This window comes from Otolemur garnettii, unplaced genomic scaffold (assembly GCF_000181295.1).
Source record: "Otolemur garnettii isolate 467f Iridium unplaced genomic scaffold, OtoGar3 scaffold00087, whole genome shotgun sequence".
Classification (NCBI taxonomy): Eukaryota; Metazoa; Chordata; class Mammalia; order Primates; family Galagidae; genus Otolemur; species Otolemur garnettii.
In genome coordinates this window covers 4,728,418-4,745,496 of record NW_003852482.1, presented here as the reverse complement: position 1 = coordinate 4,745,496, position 17,079 = coordinate 4,728,418, and the positions used below count along the sequence as shown (strand labels likewise).

General features: G+C 48.0%; 1 protein-coding gene across 1 annotated transcript in view; it reads right to left on the bottom strand.

The window, feature by feature from the left end:
* The window catches only part of AK8 (adenylate kinase 8), a 140,066-nt gene that overhangs the window by 99,764 nt on the left and 23,223 nt on the right, over positions 1 to 17,079 (bottom strand). The window contains exon 5 of the mRNA XM_003794875.3: positions 15,574 to 15,642. Coding sequence (XP_003794923.1) covers positions 15,574 to 15,642 — 69 coding nt within the window. The remainder of the gene's footprint in view (positions 1 to 15,573; positions 15,643 to 17,079) is intronic.

The window sequence follows — 17,079 nt, the reverse complement described above, 5'->3', positions numbered from 1 at the left end:
CATTTTCACTATCCTGGATAACACTGTGGTGAACATCTCTGGGCACACAGCCCTTGCTCTATTTTGGATTATTTCCTAAAAAGAATTTCTGAGATATGGGATTCCTGGGCCAAGGAATCACCAGAGTGAAAACAAAACTATGCTCTTTTTTTTTCTGAGACAGGGCCTAGTTCTGTCCCTGATACAGTGGTGTCGTCATAGCTCACAGCAAACTCAAACTCCTGGGCTCAAGCGATCCTCCTGTCTCAGCCTCCTGAGTTGCTGGGACTACAGGCACCTGCCACCATGCCCAGCTAATTTTTCTATTTTTTGTGGAGACGGGTCTCATTCTTGCTCAGGCTGGTCTCCAATTTCTGAGCTCAAGTGATCCTCCCACTTGGGCCTCCCACAGTGCTAGGATTATAGGCGTGAGCCACCACATCTGGCTCAAATCCCACTTTTCTAAAAAACAAACCCTAAAAGACACATCAGGAGACCTGAGATCAGGCTTCTGCTCCTTTAGCTCCCTTGTTACAGGGCTGAAATGCCTCTGACAGCAGCCCCATCTTGGTACAGCTAGGAAATTGGTTTAGAAGACTTATTTTTATTAACCTTTTAAATTCAATTGTGAAAGTAATCCATGATCTTTGTAGACTACGTGGGAAATCCTGAAAAGCTGAAATAATAAGGCAAGTCACTGGCAACACCTTAGACTCAAACAAGACACGGCTAGTGTCTCCTTCCAAAATAACCAAACACTTATCTTCCAGAAACAGATACTTTTTCTCCTGAAAGTGGTGTAGGGCAGGAATCAGGCTATATATACTATTTTATGGGTAGTTTTAGAGATGGGGGAGTCTTGCTATGTTGCCAAGTTTGGACTGGAATTTCTGGACTCCAGGGATCTTCCTGCCCAGCCTCCTGAGCAGCTGGACTTGCAGACACTCACCACCGTGCCTGGCTGTACGCACTTTTGTAATCTGGTTTTCTCACATAACAAAAACACTCCACGAGCATTTCCCCATGCCACCAAATGTGCCTCTCTTAGACGTTTTCCTAGCTGGCTGGTATTGCATGAATTGATCTGCCAAATGCTAACTGACCCTGTACTGGGGCTCATTTAGTTTGATTCCAGTTTTTCACCATTTTTTAAAAATGTGCGTACATCTAAATACATATCAAATATCCCCAAGGTAAATTTCTAAAATTGTTACCTTCTTGTATGACTTTTGATACATTTTGCCACATCTACAAAACTGCATGGCCAGTTTGTGGATCCTACAGCAAAGCTCCTGTTTCCTGCATCTTTGCCAATGTTGGGCGTCATCATCTTGGGAGAAAAAACTCTGTCCAGCAAACCACAGTGCACCCCTGACGCGGGGATTACGTTTCCTTGATCACCACAGAGGTTGGATTTTTTTTCATATGTTCATTGGTTTTGTTGAATTTTTTTCTTTTGCAAAATGTCATCTATTTTCTCCTTAGAGTTTTATTCTTTTATTTACTGATAAGAACTCTATATGCTAAGAATATTAATCCATTTGGGCAAACATTACCACAAGTCCTTTGGAGCAGTCAGCATTGCCAGTGTTTTCCAGATTGTCTGGGGCCTTTTAATTTCGTGATGGTGTTTTTAATACACCACTTCGGGCCAAATCAACCGCTGCCTTCCTCTTAGAGTTCTTGTGTTGTGTGGAGGCACTAACAAGGCCCAGCCCCAAAGCTGACGCACAGCCACTGGCATTTCCAGGTGTTCTCTTATGTTTTTCTCTTTACAGGTAAATATGTAATAGAGCCACATTGTATTTTATTTTATATTTTTATTATTTTTAATTGTCTTTTATTAAATCATAACTTTGTACATTGATGTATTTATGGAGTTCAGGATACTACTTCGATCACATTGTATTTTATTTTATTTCGGATTAATGTGAGGGTATAAACAACTAGGTTATGATGCTTTCATTGGGTAGGTAGAATCCCTCTGGTAGTTGTGTCCCAAACCCAAGAGGCTTGTGACACACCCTTACCTTGTGCCCACCATCTGGGAGCTCATCGAACCCCCTTCCTCCTCCCTCATTCCCCTACCCCCCAACTTGAATTGAATTGAGTTTTTCTCTTGTGCGAGCATGTATTAGTTTGCCTACTGGCTTCATATTAGCATTGAGTATATTGGATACTTGCTCTTCCAGTCTTGTGATACTTTACTAAGAAGAATGCCATCTAGGTTAATGCAAAAGATGTGAAGAGTCCATCCTTTTATGCCTGAATAGGATTCCATGGTGTACATATACCACAGCTTGCTAACCCACTCCTGGGTTGGTGGGCATTTCACACTGCATTTTATGAATGATGTGGGGCCACCTCTCACTGTGTCCTCGGAGGTCCCTGACCTTCCCAGCCTCATCTGGGAGCAGTCTTTTTTCCTCTCTGACGTTACTCTTACCATGGTCTAAACGCTGCCCTCTTCCTGCCTAAGGGCTATTAAATTATTGTTTTTTAGCCATTTACATTATTGTTGTTTCATAAGTTATGGTCATATCTATAAAGTATGTTCTCCCTTCTCCCCCCCCCTAAAATTTATTCTTCCAGGTAAGCATCAAAAATATTTTGTCAAGTTTCAAAGTGGAAATTCAAGTAGGATTTTGGAATTACATTGAATGTGTAGATGAGTTCATGAAGAACTAACATTTCACAGTATCCAGTCAACACATTCTCATTTGCTGAAGTTGTTTTTATATGTCCCTCAGCAATGTTTACACTAATTTCTAAAGTCCATCCAAGTCCCACAAGTCTGCAGTTATACATTGACAATGTAATGCTCTTGATATTCAGATAAATTAGTTACTGAGCCTTGGAGAAAGACGGTCAAGCAGTAAATTGCCTCCCATGTCTCCTCTGCAGGGAAGAAGGCCGGGTCACTGGAGCTGGAGCTGAGGTCCTGGCCATGCCCCCAGGAGGGAGCCCCGGCTCCAGCCTCCCCTTGGCATTATGTGATCTCAGTTGCTCTCAGGTCAGAAGGACAGATATGGATGAACTCAGACCTTCTAACTCCAGGTCACATACAACCCAGGCCACCCAACTCAGAGAATACAGTATGAGTGATAGCAGGACATGGCTTCCTTTAAAAACCAAAAAGTGCTCACATTTCTCCAATGTTAAAATATTTAGGTCCCAACAAGCTCCACTGACAGTTAGAAAAAAAAAAAAAAAAGCTAAACAAATTTACAGCCTAAAGCATGTTGGAAAACTCAGGTGAGCTTTTCATTAATTTCTTAAATTATACAGGAAGACTCCCAGCCACAGAAACCCTGGTTTCCAGAACTAATGAAGCAAAAGTGCAAAAAAAAAATTTTAACAGCCTTTTGCTCCCTCAAGTCCTTGTTATGGCCAGGCGGGCACTGGGCTGCAGCTCACAGAAAGAGCAGGCACCCGCTGACGTGAGGACACCACGGGAGGCCGGAGGCCAGGCGCCTCAGAGCTCCCTCACTGGAGTTCTGGAAACCCAACTAACGTTCTCTGAACTTCAGCTAAATTCCTACCTCCTTATTTATTTTCTTTCTTTGAATTGTGTGAGCCCATTGATTGCTTTTCCTCGTATAAGGGCTGGTAATTCTGTTTCGAGTCTCTTTTTGAAGCTGGAAGAAGGCTGGAACTCCATCTTCACTCAACACCAAGAGAGACCTCTGCTTTTAATATTGCATTACTGAGCAATCATTATAATCTCGCCCATAAATCCGCAGCTGCTATCAGTATGTGGTCCAAACCTTTTAGAACTATTCAGGGGGAACATCTCCCACTGATCCACACTGGAGAAAGTGGGACTTCCAATTACACAGGAAAAGTGCAGCAAAATGAGGACCATCTCCCTAATTAGCCTGGCCTCACTGGCGTGTCATGGTGGCGCAGATGTGAAAATTCAGAAAGAAGAAGCTGCGAGCCTCTGAAGTGAGCCCAGGCCGTGCACTCTTCAGATCCATGGCTTTCTGCCACGGAGAGGGGATGGTTGATCACCCAGGTGCTGAGAAACGAGGTCCCTGAGGAGCCCCAGCACAGCACCCAGGCCCATCACAGCAGCCCCACATTCTAGGAGATGCAGCCATGGAGGCCCACGTTGGTCCACACCCATCCACCCACCAGGAAGGGAAGGGCACCCTGACCAAGGCCTCTGGGTGAGGGCAGGTTGACCCTACAGCATCCTCGCGATGGAAGCTCCAGGCTTAGCACTCAGAAGAGGTCTTTCCTAGAGCTCTTGCCTTTAAAGAACTCATTTTCCCAGTTGCAAAATGGACAGCACTTTCAAAGGGAAATAGCAATTTTGGCTGAGGACAATTTAATGGCTGAGAATCCTGGCAAAGCAAGAAGTCATAAATCAGTAAACGGCATCAACAACGGCCGTGGTGGGATGCTAAGACGCCCCCAACAACCCCGCGCGTGAGGTGTGCGACGTCCAGGGGTGGCGGGGTGCGGAGGTAGCAGTCAGTCCCTAATTAGAATACATCATCCATCTTCCTGACACTTCAGTGAGATGTCTACTCCGCTCTGGAACTGCAGCTTTGTTCAGAGCAGGTTAATTGATATTCTGATGCCTTCGCTCGCCATACCCCCGTGGCTTGGTTCTGTTTTATCACACATCAAAAAGGCCGTATGCTCAGGGCACTCCGTGCACCAGTGCAGAGCTGGAGGTCTGCACAGCTGCGAGGGGTATGGTATCACAGGAGGGACAAGCACCGAGCAGATGTCACAAATGAAAAAAAAAGGAAGGAAAAGAAGCCAGCCAGCCTAGGGAACTCCGGAGGCCCAGCAGAGCACGGCCTGATGTGGCACCGGCAGTCCTGCTTTGTGAGAACACTGGCCTTTTTTGCCCTCCTGACTATTATTAAAGTTCAATTAGCAACTTCACACGAGAAGACTCTCCCACACTCTGGGCCTCTGCCTTTTTGATGCATTGCCTTTGCAGTTCCTCCCCTCTCCTCCCAAGACCAGCGTGGGCGCTCCCCTGGGTGTTTCGCCCAGGACTGCCCCAATCCTACTCCCAGTTCCAACGGCAGACTCCATCCGAGGCGTTCCCTGGAGCCACATGCCAACATTCCGTCGCCCCCAGGAGGCAATCTGAGGCTGAAGATTTGGATTCAATAAATCAGGTTCACTCCACTCAAGTCTGAATCAGGGCAAACACCCCAAGGGGCATCACAGGCCCAACATTTCCTGATAAAATATTATGTGGTTTCCTAACATATAAAAGAGGGGAAAAAAGAGATATTTTATTACTCAGAAAGGAGATGCATCTTAAAAGATCAAGTCCGGGATACTGGTGTGTTCTAAAGCCAAGCAGTGAGAACAAGGAGACGACTTTGATCAACAGGAAAAAGTTAACATCAAACTGTACCAGTTACTTTGCTTTATACAAAAAGGTGAAAACCTCAGCCTGCCACGTAACCGATGATGCCTGCCACATTAAGCTCATCTGAAAGAGAACTAGCCTGAGTTTGTATTTCAAAGGTTAACTTCAAACAACACACGACCCCTGCTGCCATTCCTGGTTCCTGGTCCAAGATACAGGGTGGGCTGCTCCTCAACTCCCTCTGACCCTTCCATCCCGGCAGGGTGTACCAGGCTCTGGCCTTTTTGTGGCACAGCCCAACAGTGATGATGCTCATACAACGCTGAAATATGCAGAGTGATTTTCTAAATAACAATGTGGAATTCCACCCTTGCCAGCCAGGGACGCATAAGTGACATTTTTATACAAACGTGCAGATGTCGGAAGATCACCACTCCTAGGTCTGCTGGTTAAAACCAGCTATCTCCAGGGTGTTATGATCTGGTAAAGCACACATGGGAATGTTCTTAGTTCCCAAATAGTTAGTTCCCACTTCCAGCTTGGGTGGCACCAGGATACCCCATCGCGGAGAGAACCTGCTTTGCAAACTTTCATTTGGTTCTGCAGTTCAGGCGCAATGGGCCCAGACGAAAGCGACAGACAGTAACAATCCAACACCCAGGGTCTGCCCCCCACAAGCACGTTCGACCCCATCTATGGTGCAGACCTAGCCTTCAGAAACAAGATTAGCCCTGGAGGGTGTTGGTTTATGGTGGTGACAGCAAGTGGCTTTGGAATCAGACAGCTTGTGCCATGGCCAGCATGTGACTTTCCACTGGTCATTCTGACCCCCCTGGGCCTCTTCTCCTCTGGGATCATAACCTAGCACTCGGCTGATGGGGTCACAGAGGGGCATAAGCCAACCACAACAGTGGTTGTGCAACAACACTGTGCCTGGCAACAACAGAACACCTCAAACACAGAGGGGCATAAGCCAACCACAACAGTGGTTGTGCAACAACAGAGTGCCTGGCAACAACAGAACACCTCAAGCTAACGCGTCCCATCATTATGATTATACTGGTGAAGGTGAGTGGGCTGTGTTCTTTTTCTCTGCCTACTTTCGAGAAAGAGTCCTATTTAAGTAGAAAGAAATGGTTTGAAAAGGCAATCTCTTGAAAGGAGCAGTCACTGGCATTTTAGATGTGAAACAAGGGAAGATCCTCAGTTAAAGTCCAAGAGGACTTGGGACAGATGCATTTCAGTCAGGATGAAGGGTGCAGTGAGCTGACCGCTACCACGACCGTGCCTGGAGCAGGTTCAGGCCACCGCCATGGCTCCAGCAGGCTGTCCTCCCAAAGGGGCCTGTGCTCCACCTCCAGAAACCCAGGCCACTGTTTCCTTCTGTGTAAAACAGGAAGAGTGATGCTGGCACCCACTCTTCTAGTGCTTGGCGCTGAGCACCGTGACGTACCAAGTAGGTGCTCAGTTAATGGTGAGCTCGTTTTTTCAGCCTTCTGCCATACCCATGGTGGTCATAATAGACAACTTACTTCTGTGGGGGGGGTTGTTTGGGGGGTTGGGGGAGAGGAGAGCTTTAATTTTTTTTAGAGATGGACTCTGGCTCTGTCACCCCAGCTAGAACACAGTGGTGCCATCATAGTTCACTATAGCTTCGAACTCCTCGGCTCAAGTAATCCTCATGGTTCAGCCTCCTAAGTAGCTAGGACTACAGGCTCATGCATCATGTCTGGTTTTTGTAGAAACAGAGGGAGTCTCACTATGTTGCCCTGGCCTCCAGCAATCCTCCTGCCTTGGCCTCTCAATGCACTGGGATTATGGGTGTGAGCCACTGTACCCAGCCAACAACTAATTTAAAAAACAGAACAAACTCATCCTAAGAACAGCAGAAGGAGGCTCTGGCCGCCTCCTGCTACGGCCTCCTGCTGGTGGGTGTCCAGCAGCCTTTAGGAGGAGGCCTTTTGCTTTGCTGGCTCAGTGTCAGCCCCAACTGTGAAAAGTGACATGGCAGGTGGTTCTGAGTCCCGTCACTGCCGCGCCCTCCACTACTCTCTCCTGCTCCAAAGTCCACTTCTATTTGCTTGAACCTGAGGCTTCATCCTGCACTTTGATGATCTCTTTTCCTCCTTGACTGCAGTGAGAGGGATCAGATGGTGCACACGTGTCCACAACCTCATGGAATGCTCGTTCCTGAGCACACTGTGTGCTCTGCTCAGCGTGCAGACCAGTGCTCCACACGTGCCACAAAGGAGCCACATCATGCCAGTTCACCAGACAACCAACCAGCCATGGTCTCAACATGAAGGTCCAGACACAGCTACAAATAAGGGGGTGGAGAGGGAGTGCTCACCACGCCTGCCCCACGCATGCCAACCCCTCAGACACCAGCCTCACTGTGGTCATGCCTGAGTGGAGTTCAGACCTCCCCTTCTGATCTCCTGAAATCCAAACTGCATTTATATTAGAGAAACACACAGCCCAGGGCCTCTGCAGAGCTGTCGATCAATAAAATCGCACTCCTTGGAGGAGGCAGGTGACATCCATAAACCCATGAGTGTCAAAACAAGTGCAAGAAAATCCTGTGTTCCTACTGTCAGTGGGATGAAAGTGGTGTAATTAATGCCAGTGCAATGACACCGTAAGGAGAAATAAAACAAACAGCTGGTGGTTCTGTGGACCAGCACCCAGCTCCTCCACTCCATCACCAATTCCACTATAAAATACTGGTTCGTGATACAGGCAGAGAAGCATAAATCTGGGCCTAAAAAGGGCAGGTGGGAGGAGTCACCAAGTAAATTTTAAACTTTTGGTTCCACAGTCAGAATATGCTACATCATCTCCCCTTTCCTGTATAATAACCGGGCATCTCCATGATGTTAAATGAGATCTAGAAGGAGTGAGCCCATGAATGCCCAGCCTACAGCAAAGGAGGAAACACCCTGCTGGGAGTCACTTCTGGCCGGGGCTGGGACCCTGCTTCCGACTTGAGACTTTATGCTTCCCTCCAGGAGCAGGGACACGGTCCGGGTCAGCAGAATGGTCAAAATTTTGTGTTTGACGAGGGTGCTCTTTCTTCAGCTCCAGTGGGGAGATTATGCAGAACCAGACATTTGACCTGATGCATTTCAGAAAGCCGTTTTTCTTTTTGGTAATGTACGAATCCCTCCTGTGTGGGCTTCCTACAGTGGGGATCAGTGGCAGCTCTTACCACCCACCTGCCCCTGCTGGCCCTCTGCTCTGTTTTGAGCCCAACATGACCTAGGATGGGTGTGGTGCACAGCAGGTGCCCCAGGAGTCTTAGTTGTTGGCAACCCTGTAAGACAGTCATGAGGATTCGGTGGGACAGTGTGTCTGCCACCAGCACACGCCAGCCGACCGCCCTCTGTGTCTTATCTGCTCTTCACCACCTGTGTTTGTCCTTAGTCCTGGACTTTTTCTGCCTCCCGATCTTTACTGTAACAAGATGGAAGGCCCAATCAGTCTTGCAGCAAGGTGATATTCTTTCAACATGCGAGGTAGCGTCCTGTTCACACCCGTTTTATCTAACCACAAGGCCTGGTAGCTCCAGTTTTTGTTTCTTTGCCTTCCATAGGAGACCAGCACGACTTCCTGAGGAGGTGCTGGGGAATAAGAGGAGATACCTGGAACTCATTGTCAGCATGCAGGTAGGGCAGCGTGCCTCCCCGGCCACCCCGGCCACCCCTTCGGCAGCACCAGGGGAGGAGGCAGTCTAGTTTCTATTAGTCACAATGTAGCTTCAACTTACATGTTAAGGAAAGAGCATGGATACTACCTTCTGATATGGCTGTGAACAGTCCCCGTGGGTGAAGAAGCTGAGCGTACCACAGTTGGGGCTCTGCCCACCATCTCACAAGGCTCAGTCAAGGTGTCAGCTGGGGTGTGTTCTCATCTGCAGGCTTGGCTGAGGAAGAACCCTCTTCCCAGCTCACATGGTTGTTGACAAAATCCGTTTCCCTGTGTTGTACCACTGAGAGCTTTGGCCTCTTACTGGCTAGAGGTTAGTGCTGCTGGCAGTCCCTGGAGACCACTCACATGGGCTTCTCCAACACAGCTGCCTATGGGGACTAATTCCATCATGCCAGCAAGGAAGCCCTCCTAGGAGACATTCTTACATAACATGATGCAACCACAAGAATGACACCCCTCACCTTCACCCCAACTCCCAGGGGTGGGGATTATACAAGGCATGGACACCAGTAGGTGGGAATTGCTGGGGGTCCCCCTTAGGGTCTGGCTGCCACATGCAAAGGCCCTGAGTGGGTTGGGGCAGATTGTGCTGGAGGAGGATGAAGGTGGGGTGCTGAGGGGGTGGGTGAGAGAGATCAGGGGCTGAGGCTGAACCACAGGCAGGCCCAGGACATGCAGGGCTCCAAGAAGAATGGGAAGTGGTGGAGGGCCACATTTAGTTAAAAATGACAAACACTTCTCTATGAGTAAACTAATCTTCTGCGCAATGAACTTCCAAGAAAGTGCTCACATTGGTTGCCTCCAGGGAAGGTATGGGGTGGCTGGGGAACAGGAGTGGGGGACATCAGCACCTTCTGAATTTTGAATCATATGAATGAATGTACTGTTGTTAAGAAAGAAATTCATTCATTTTTTAAAAAGCAGTCCCTCCAGCAGCAATATGAAGAAAGGACTGGGGAGAATGGGGGTAGCTGCAGGGAGATGGATTTGGTGTCAGATAAAGGAAGGAGATTCTTAGTAATTCAAGTAAAATGGAGCACGGACAGCACCTACGGTCAGGGTGAATTTTAAGGCTATAGTATTGAGCCCCCTCCCCAATTTCCAGAATTCACTGGTGTATCTCTTGTCTTTCCTTTTGCCACAGAGATGTAGTCTGAAGGTTTGAGCACATTCTGACCTCCAGACGTGCCCACCAGGCACAGCCGCTTCCTTTGGACAGCTCCACTGCTAAGTGCTAACTTCTCCTTCTCTAATGCATTTGATGGTCACCTCAAAAAATTCTTCAAAGAGATTGCATTAGACAAAAAAAAAAGAAAGAAAGAAAGATAAACCCTCCCCCAGCATTAACTACAGAGCCCTGATGGCTGTGATTGCATTATCGTTCCCTGAACACTACTCCCTGCATCATTTTTGTGCTCTAAATTACCAATTCTAGTCCCTGTGTAGCTAAATAATAATAATTACCATATAAATGAATATGCATATGTGTCATTTTTCCCCCTAAAAACAAGAAAGCCTGTTTATTTTGGATGAGGGTTTGTTTTGTTTTGAACAACCAAAGCACATAATTAGAAGCCTAACCTCTTACTCTTGAAATCCTGTCTCCACTGGGAAGAGATGAAAAGGTACTGGATGCTCCTTGAAGGTTAGAAGAAATTTTAAAACAAATTGAAAGAGATATTTCTTTACTCTGCAGGTAACAATGGTTTGGACATGATCAAAATCATAGACTGTAGGGGAAGAAGGAGTTTCTGCACTCAAGCGCAACCCCACGGTCTTACAGATGGGGAAACTGAAGCATAAGGCAGCAAAGCTCTCACCAGAGTAACAATGCCCACACCTCCGTGGGACCCAGCTTTTGAAACAACAGAGTGGCCAGCAGTACAGTGCCCTGCTTGCCTCTGGGTTCGGGGACTTACTGGGGGACCTTCAGTAAGACACAGGTCCTGGCTTCTGCATCTGTGAAATAGGGGCAGTGGCAGTGCCACCTCCAGAGGGCTACTATAAAGACTCAGTCAGGCGCAGGACACAACACACAGCCCTGGCTGCATGTGCTGCCCTCCCAGTCAATGGAAGCCCTCAGGAATGTCATAATCACAGCCTCTCTGCATGGTGCAAGGGGCACCTGCAGTGTGATGTAACAGATAACAGGCCAGACCAGGCGTCCAGACAACTACCGCCATCATCCAAATAATCATAACGATAATGTATGTCATAAACATTAATGTAATCAGTACATTGATTATCACATAATATGACATATCACGTATGGTGTAACATAACTAATGACGTCAATTAACTGATTGCACAAACAATAAACTTCATCATCAGTTTGATGGCAGTGGTAGCTGCTGGCATGGATGGGACACATGGTCTTGTCTGCCCTATGCCAAAAGGTGCAGAACAAGCTTTTCAAGAAGGTCAAGAAGCGCTCTAGAAGTTAAATGCTTGGCTCCCCAACACCTGGCTATTTTTTGGTTGTAGCCATCATTGTTGTTTGGTGGGCCCAGGCTGGATTCGAACCCGCCAGCTCAGGTGTATGTGGCTGGCGCCTTAGCCTCTTGAGCCACAGGCGCCGAGCCGGCTCTTACCATTTAGATCACATGACTGAGGACCATGCAGAGCGAGCTGTGCTCATCTGGCAGCATGCCAGAAAGATTCCTGGGTATCTTTTCAAAGATTTGGGGTCTCCCAAATCAATTTCCAGTTTTTGAACTAGAGAGTACGCACTGTATGTCTGTGCGTACATACATATGTATGCATGTACGTTTAAATGCATATCTATGTGTGTGTTTTATAAAAAGTACACAAGTTTTAGTTCTGGGCAAGATGGGGTAAGCACACCCTGACCTTATTGCCCTCACTGAAAGCAGATATAAAACATGCATAGGACACAGGGAGCAACTATTTGGGGACTCAAAAATTATCCAATAGTAGACAAATTGGGGAAAAAACCCAGAATTCTAAAGACAGCATCTTCTGGCCTGGTTCTGAAAGTGGGCACCGCATGGTGATAGAGAGGGCCGGGGGGAGAACAGAAAAGGTGCTCCTAACAGTAAGAGAGCAGAAGTCTCTGGGCGTTTCCCTTTCCTCATTCTGAAGCTGCAGTGGCACAGCTGTGACAAAAAGGGGCCTGCAGGTGCCTGAAACTGAGGAGAGGACACTTCCTCTCGGGCCCCCAGAGAATGGAGGAGAACCCCGTTATCTTTTACTTTCTCTGTCTCCTGCCACCTGGCCCTGATCATGGGTGCAGCCCCAGGAAGTATGTGGCAGAGAAGGAGAAGTAAAGCCCCAGCTTTGTGGCCAAAAGGCCATAAAAAGGAGCAGCAGGCAACTGGGAGTTACCAGGGAAGGGCAGGAGGGAGCTCAGGTGTGTGTGAATCAACAGCTTCGTCCCTAAGCTTGCATGGGTGGGTCTGACCCTAACCAGCTTCCCACAGACACGGGGAAGTGAACTGTGGCAGAGACCACTGCTCAGATCCCCCTGTGGTGCACACACAGCATGGCATAGTCACTGCACGGTCACCATGCAGCACTGCAGTGGTGCTAAAACAGGGCTAACAGTGAAACCCAAACCTAGAGAAGTCTGGTTGGAATCTGTAGGCTGAACTCAACTGAATCAGTCACTTGCTGAGACAAAAACATGAGCATTCATCATAGGATTTAGACAAGACCCAGAGTCTGAATACGTTAAAAATGTCCAGGACACAAAACTACTCAACACAGGGAGAACCAGGACAATCTCTACTCACATGAGAAGAGGCAACAGATGTCACCACCAGTAGGACTCAGATCCTGGAATTATTGGACAAACACTCTATAGCAGCTATTATAAAAAAAAGCTCCACCACAGCTGGTGGGTTCAAATCCAGCCTGGGCCTGCCAAACAACAACTACAACCAAAAAAAATCCAGGTGTTGTGGTGGGTGCCTATTGTCCCAACTACTCGGGAGGCTGAGGTAAGAGTTTGAGGTTGCTGTGAGCTGTGATGCCACAGCACTCTACGAAGGGTGACATAGTGAGACTCTGTCTCAAAAAAAAAAAAAAAAACTCCACCACTACACAAATGGAAAGACAGAAAGTCTCAGCCAAGAAATAGAAGGTAGAAAGAAGCAGCAAATAGATATTTTAGAAGTGATAAATGCAATAACCAAAATAATATGGTTTTGCGGGATGGGCATAATAATAGAATGAAAGGAAAGAAGAGGAAAGATTCAAAGAACCTGACAATGGTTCAATACAAATGGCCAAATCTGATCAACAGAAAGAAAAGAAGATTAGAGAGAGAGAAAAAAACAACCAGAGCCTCAGAGACCTGGGGGCAAATACCAAAAAGTCTAGTGTTCATGTTGTTGGAGTCTCAGAAGGAGAAGAGAAAGAGTATAGTGCAGAGAATTATTTTAAGAAATGGGCTGGGCCAAGCATGGTGGCTCACACCTGTAATCCCAGCACTCTGGGAGGCTGAGGCAGGTGGATCCCTTGAGCTCAGGAGTTTGAGATAAGCCTAAGTAAAGTTAGACCCTATCGCTACCAAAAATAGAAAAACTAGCCAGGTGTTGTGGCAGGTGCCTGTAGTCCCAGCTACTTGGGAGGCTGAGGCAAGAGAATCACTTGAGCCTAAGAGTTTGAGGTTGCTGTGAGCTATGATGCTACAGCACTCTATCCAGGGCAAGAGAGACCCTGTCTCAAAAACCCCTAATAAAATAGAAAGAAAGAAAGAAGAAAAAAAGGCTGAAAACTTTACAAGTTTGAAGAACAATAAACCTATACATTCAAGGAGCTCAGCAAATACCAAAAAGAATAAACCTGAAGAAATTTATGCCAGACATATCATACTTAAATTAGTGAAAACTAAAAATAAAGGACAAAGTCTCCAAAATAGCCAGACAAAATGATGCATTACATATAAAAGAACTTGCAAGACTATAGATTTCTCATCAGAAACCATAGTAGTCAAAAATAAATGGAACAACAAACACTTGCTCAAAGAGAAAAACTATCAACCTAGAACTCTAAATCCAGAAAGAAATCTACTTCAGGAACGAAGGCAAATCCAAAACATCTTCAGATGAAGGAGAATTCAGCACTGGCATATTTACTCTAAAAGAATCTAATAGAAGTTTTTCAGACAGGAAAGGACCCTTGGAACATGAGGAATGGAGGAAGAGCAACTGAAATGGTAAATGTCTCGGTAAATACAATAGATTTTTACTCACGTCAGTCTCATCCTGGATTCTTCAAAATATGTTTGATGACCAAAAACAAAAATCCTAATGCTGTCTGACAGGATTTTAGATGCATATGGAAGCAATGCCCAAGGCGACTACAACACAGAGAGTAGAGGGGCTTGAAGAGGCAAAATACTGATGGAAACGGTGAGGATACGCACTGTAACTAACAGCACAGCCACTAAAAAGATTACACAGATATAGTAAAAAAGAAAACCCACAACAGGCTCGGCACCCGTAGTACAGTGGTTATGGCACCAGCCACAAACACCAAAGGTGGTGGGTTCAAACCTGGCCCGGGCCAGCTAAACAACAATGACAACTGCAACCAAAAAATAGCCAGGCATCATGGCAGATGCCTGTAGTCCCAGCTACTCACAAGGCTGAGGTAAGAGTTTGAGGTTGCTGCGACTAGCATGCCACAGCACTCTACACGGGGCGACCTACTGAGACTCTGTCTCAAAGAAAAAACAAAAACAAGAGATAAGTTGAAATAGCTGATAAATTGAACTTGATTAAAGCTGAAAACGTTTGCTCTGTGAAAGACCCTGTTTAGACAGACTGTAGACTGAGAGAATGACGTACAGATCACACCGCAAATCTCAATTCCCATCTGTAATGGGGGACGGAATGGCAGTGCTGACCCCACAGGGTTCCTGTGAGGACCCAGCCATTCAAGGCACTGTGGAAAGCCCTCCCTGGCAACCACCAGAGGCCAGTAGATGGTCACGACACTTGTCATCTCCCAAGGGCCCCTCCTGAGCACCCCGCCCCCTCCTCTGGCCCCAGGAGGCAGACCTCAGCTGACCGCTTCCTTTGGACTCCTGTCCTGCAGCTTCATGGGATCCGCCAAAGTGACATCCTGATTCTTGCTCTGCCCCCGCAATGTGTGGCAGTGGTTTATTCTTCATCCTGTCCCCTGGGGCCCCCACAGCTCTAGGTCACCCTCTTCCTGCCCCTTCATGTACAGAGGCACAACGGCTCCCTGCCACTGCCAATCCCTGGGGGCTTCACCTTCGGTCATCAGTTGCCTTAACCCTCCCACACGTCTGCAGATGTCCTTCATTAAACGCTCTCCTGGGCCCCCTCTAAGTGGCAGCCCTGCTGGATCCTCCATGTTCTACACTGTTCCTTCTTCTTGAAAGGTGACGTCCACGTCCACAGACTGACCTTCACCAAACTTTTGTGTGTCTCCTTTCCCTTCTGCGTGTGCCTCTGTCCTCTCTGCTCTGGGAGATGAACACCCCCTGCCCCCACCTGCCAGTGTCCCCTTTAATCCTCGCTGTAACAACGCCCTCCTCGCTGGACTCTCACCCGTCTGATGCAGTCCTCCTCAGCCAAGCGTTCCTCCATCAGTTTGATGAGCAGCATGCTGGGAACTGTCTAAAGGAAAAGACAACACGAGAAGAGGGTCTGAACTTGGATCTTGAGCTTAAAAGGCCATGTGCTGGCAGGTGTCCATGGCTGACTGCTCTGTCTCTAAGCAGCCCAGGCCAGCCACCTGGCCTCACCTCTCCCCCAGTCTCTGCTGCTTCACCCTCTGCCTTGAGCTCCCCCCAGCCCTTCTTTGATGGTCCCTCCCACCACAGGCTCCTGCCAGAATGCCCGGAATGGCTCCAGAGCGCCCTCAGAGCTGCAGCCCCAAACCCAGGCTGGGTGATGCTTCCCATGCTCCATAATCCCAGATGGCAAACTTGTTCTTGCACTAACCACATGGCCAGTGTGTCTGTGTCCCCAGTGAGCTGTGAAGTCTCCCAAGGAAAGGGATTGTATCTTCCTGTCTCTGCAGCCCAGACAGTGATGTGTGGGAGGAGCCCATGACCTCTCCCTACTCCATGATCAGGGACTCCACGTTAGGAATCTGAGATGGGCCCTGATGGGAGTGATTACATCACAGCAATGGGCAAATGGTAAAGGGGAAGGGGCCTTTTCCCTGGAAAGCCGGTTGCATCAATCAGCAGACCATAGCCCCAGCTTCATAGCGTCAAGGCCGCAGGAAGCCGTGCTGCCAACTCCTTGTTCACTCACAAGGACGGCTGGGCTTGCTGAGTATGCACCATGTGCCAAGCACCAGGCACACACGACATCACTCAACTTTATATGAAGTTGACACATGAAGGCAGGGGAAATCTACCCCACTCTCCTTCTCCCACAGGCCTAGGGGTATGAGTACTTTCTCATTTCCCACAGGGCCCTGAGGGCCGGTGGTGGCCAAGTGCTGCTGGAGAGAGGTTGCGGTCTTTAGTTCTAGAACCAACATTTGTGTGTGTTCAGAGTGACCGGCCCCTGCCTCCAGGATGCTGTCGTATCACGGCATCTAGAAGGACAGGGAGCAGGGCTGGCACAGAGCTTCTCCAGCAGCTGTGAGAAGTGCCTTTGGTGCTCTAGTAAGTGTCTGCACACATGGCAGAATTTGTCCACACTTTGCTTTTGTTGTGCCTGGTGGCAAGGGTGGGGGAGATAGATGGACCTCGCCCACCTCGAGCTATTGAGGTTCAGCATTGTTTTTTTACCCCCAAATAACTTACCTGTGCTCAATGAACCAGCTAGACTGACCCGTTCAGAGGAAGGACCCCAGACAGGCAGAATGGGGTGTCAGAGGAAAAGGAAAAGCTGGGTGAGTTGGGGAGGGTCCTTGCAGGGGCTTGGCTCCTGCAAATGCAGTTGTCCTGGTTCTCACGGAGGTGGCCCTGCTGTTACCTACAGGCCCTGCTGTTCCCTGAGCAGGCTGGACTTGGGCACGTGACGGTGGCGATAAAGGACCTCCCTGTGGCACCATTCACAGTGGTGGGCTCACAGGGCAGGGACCAGCAGGGGGGA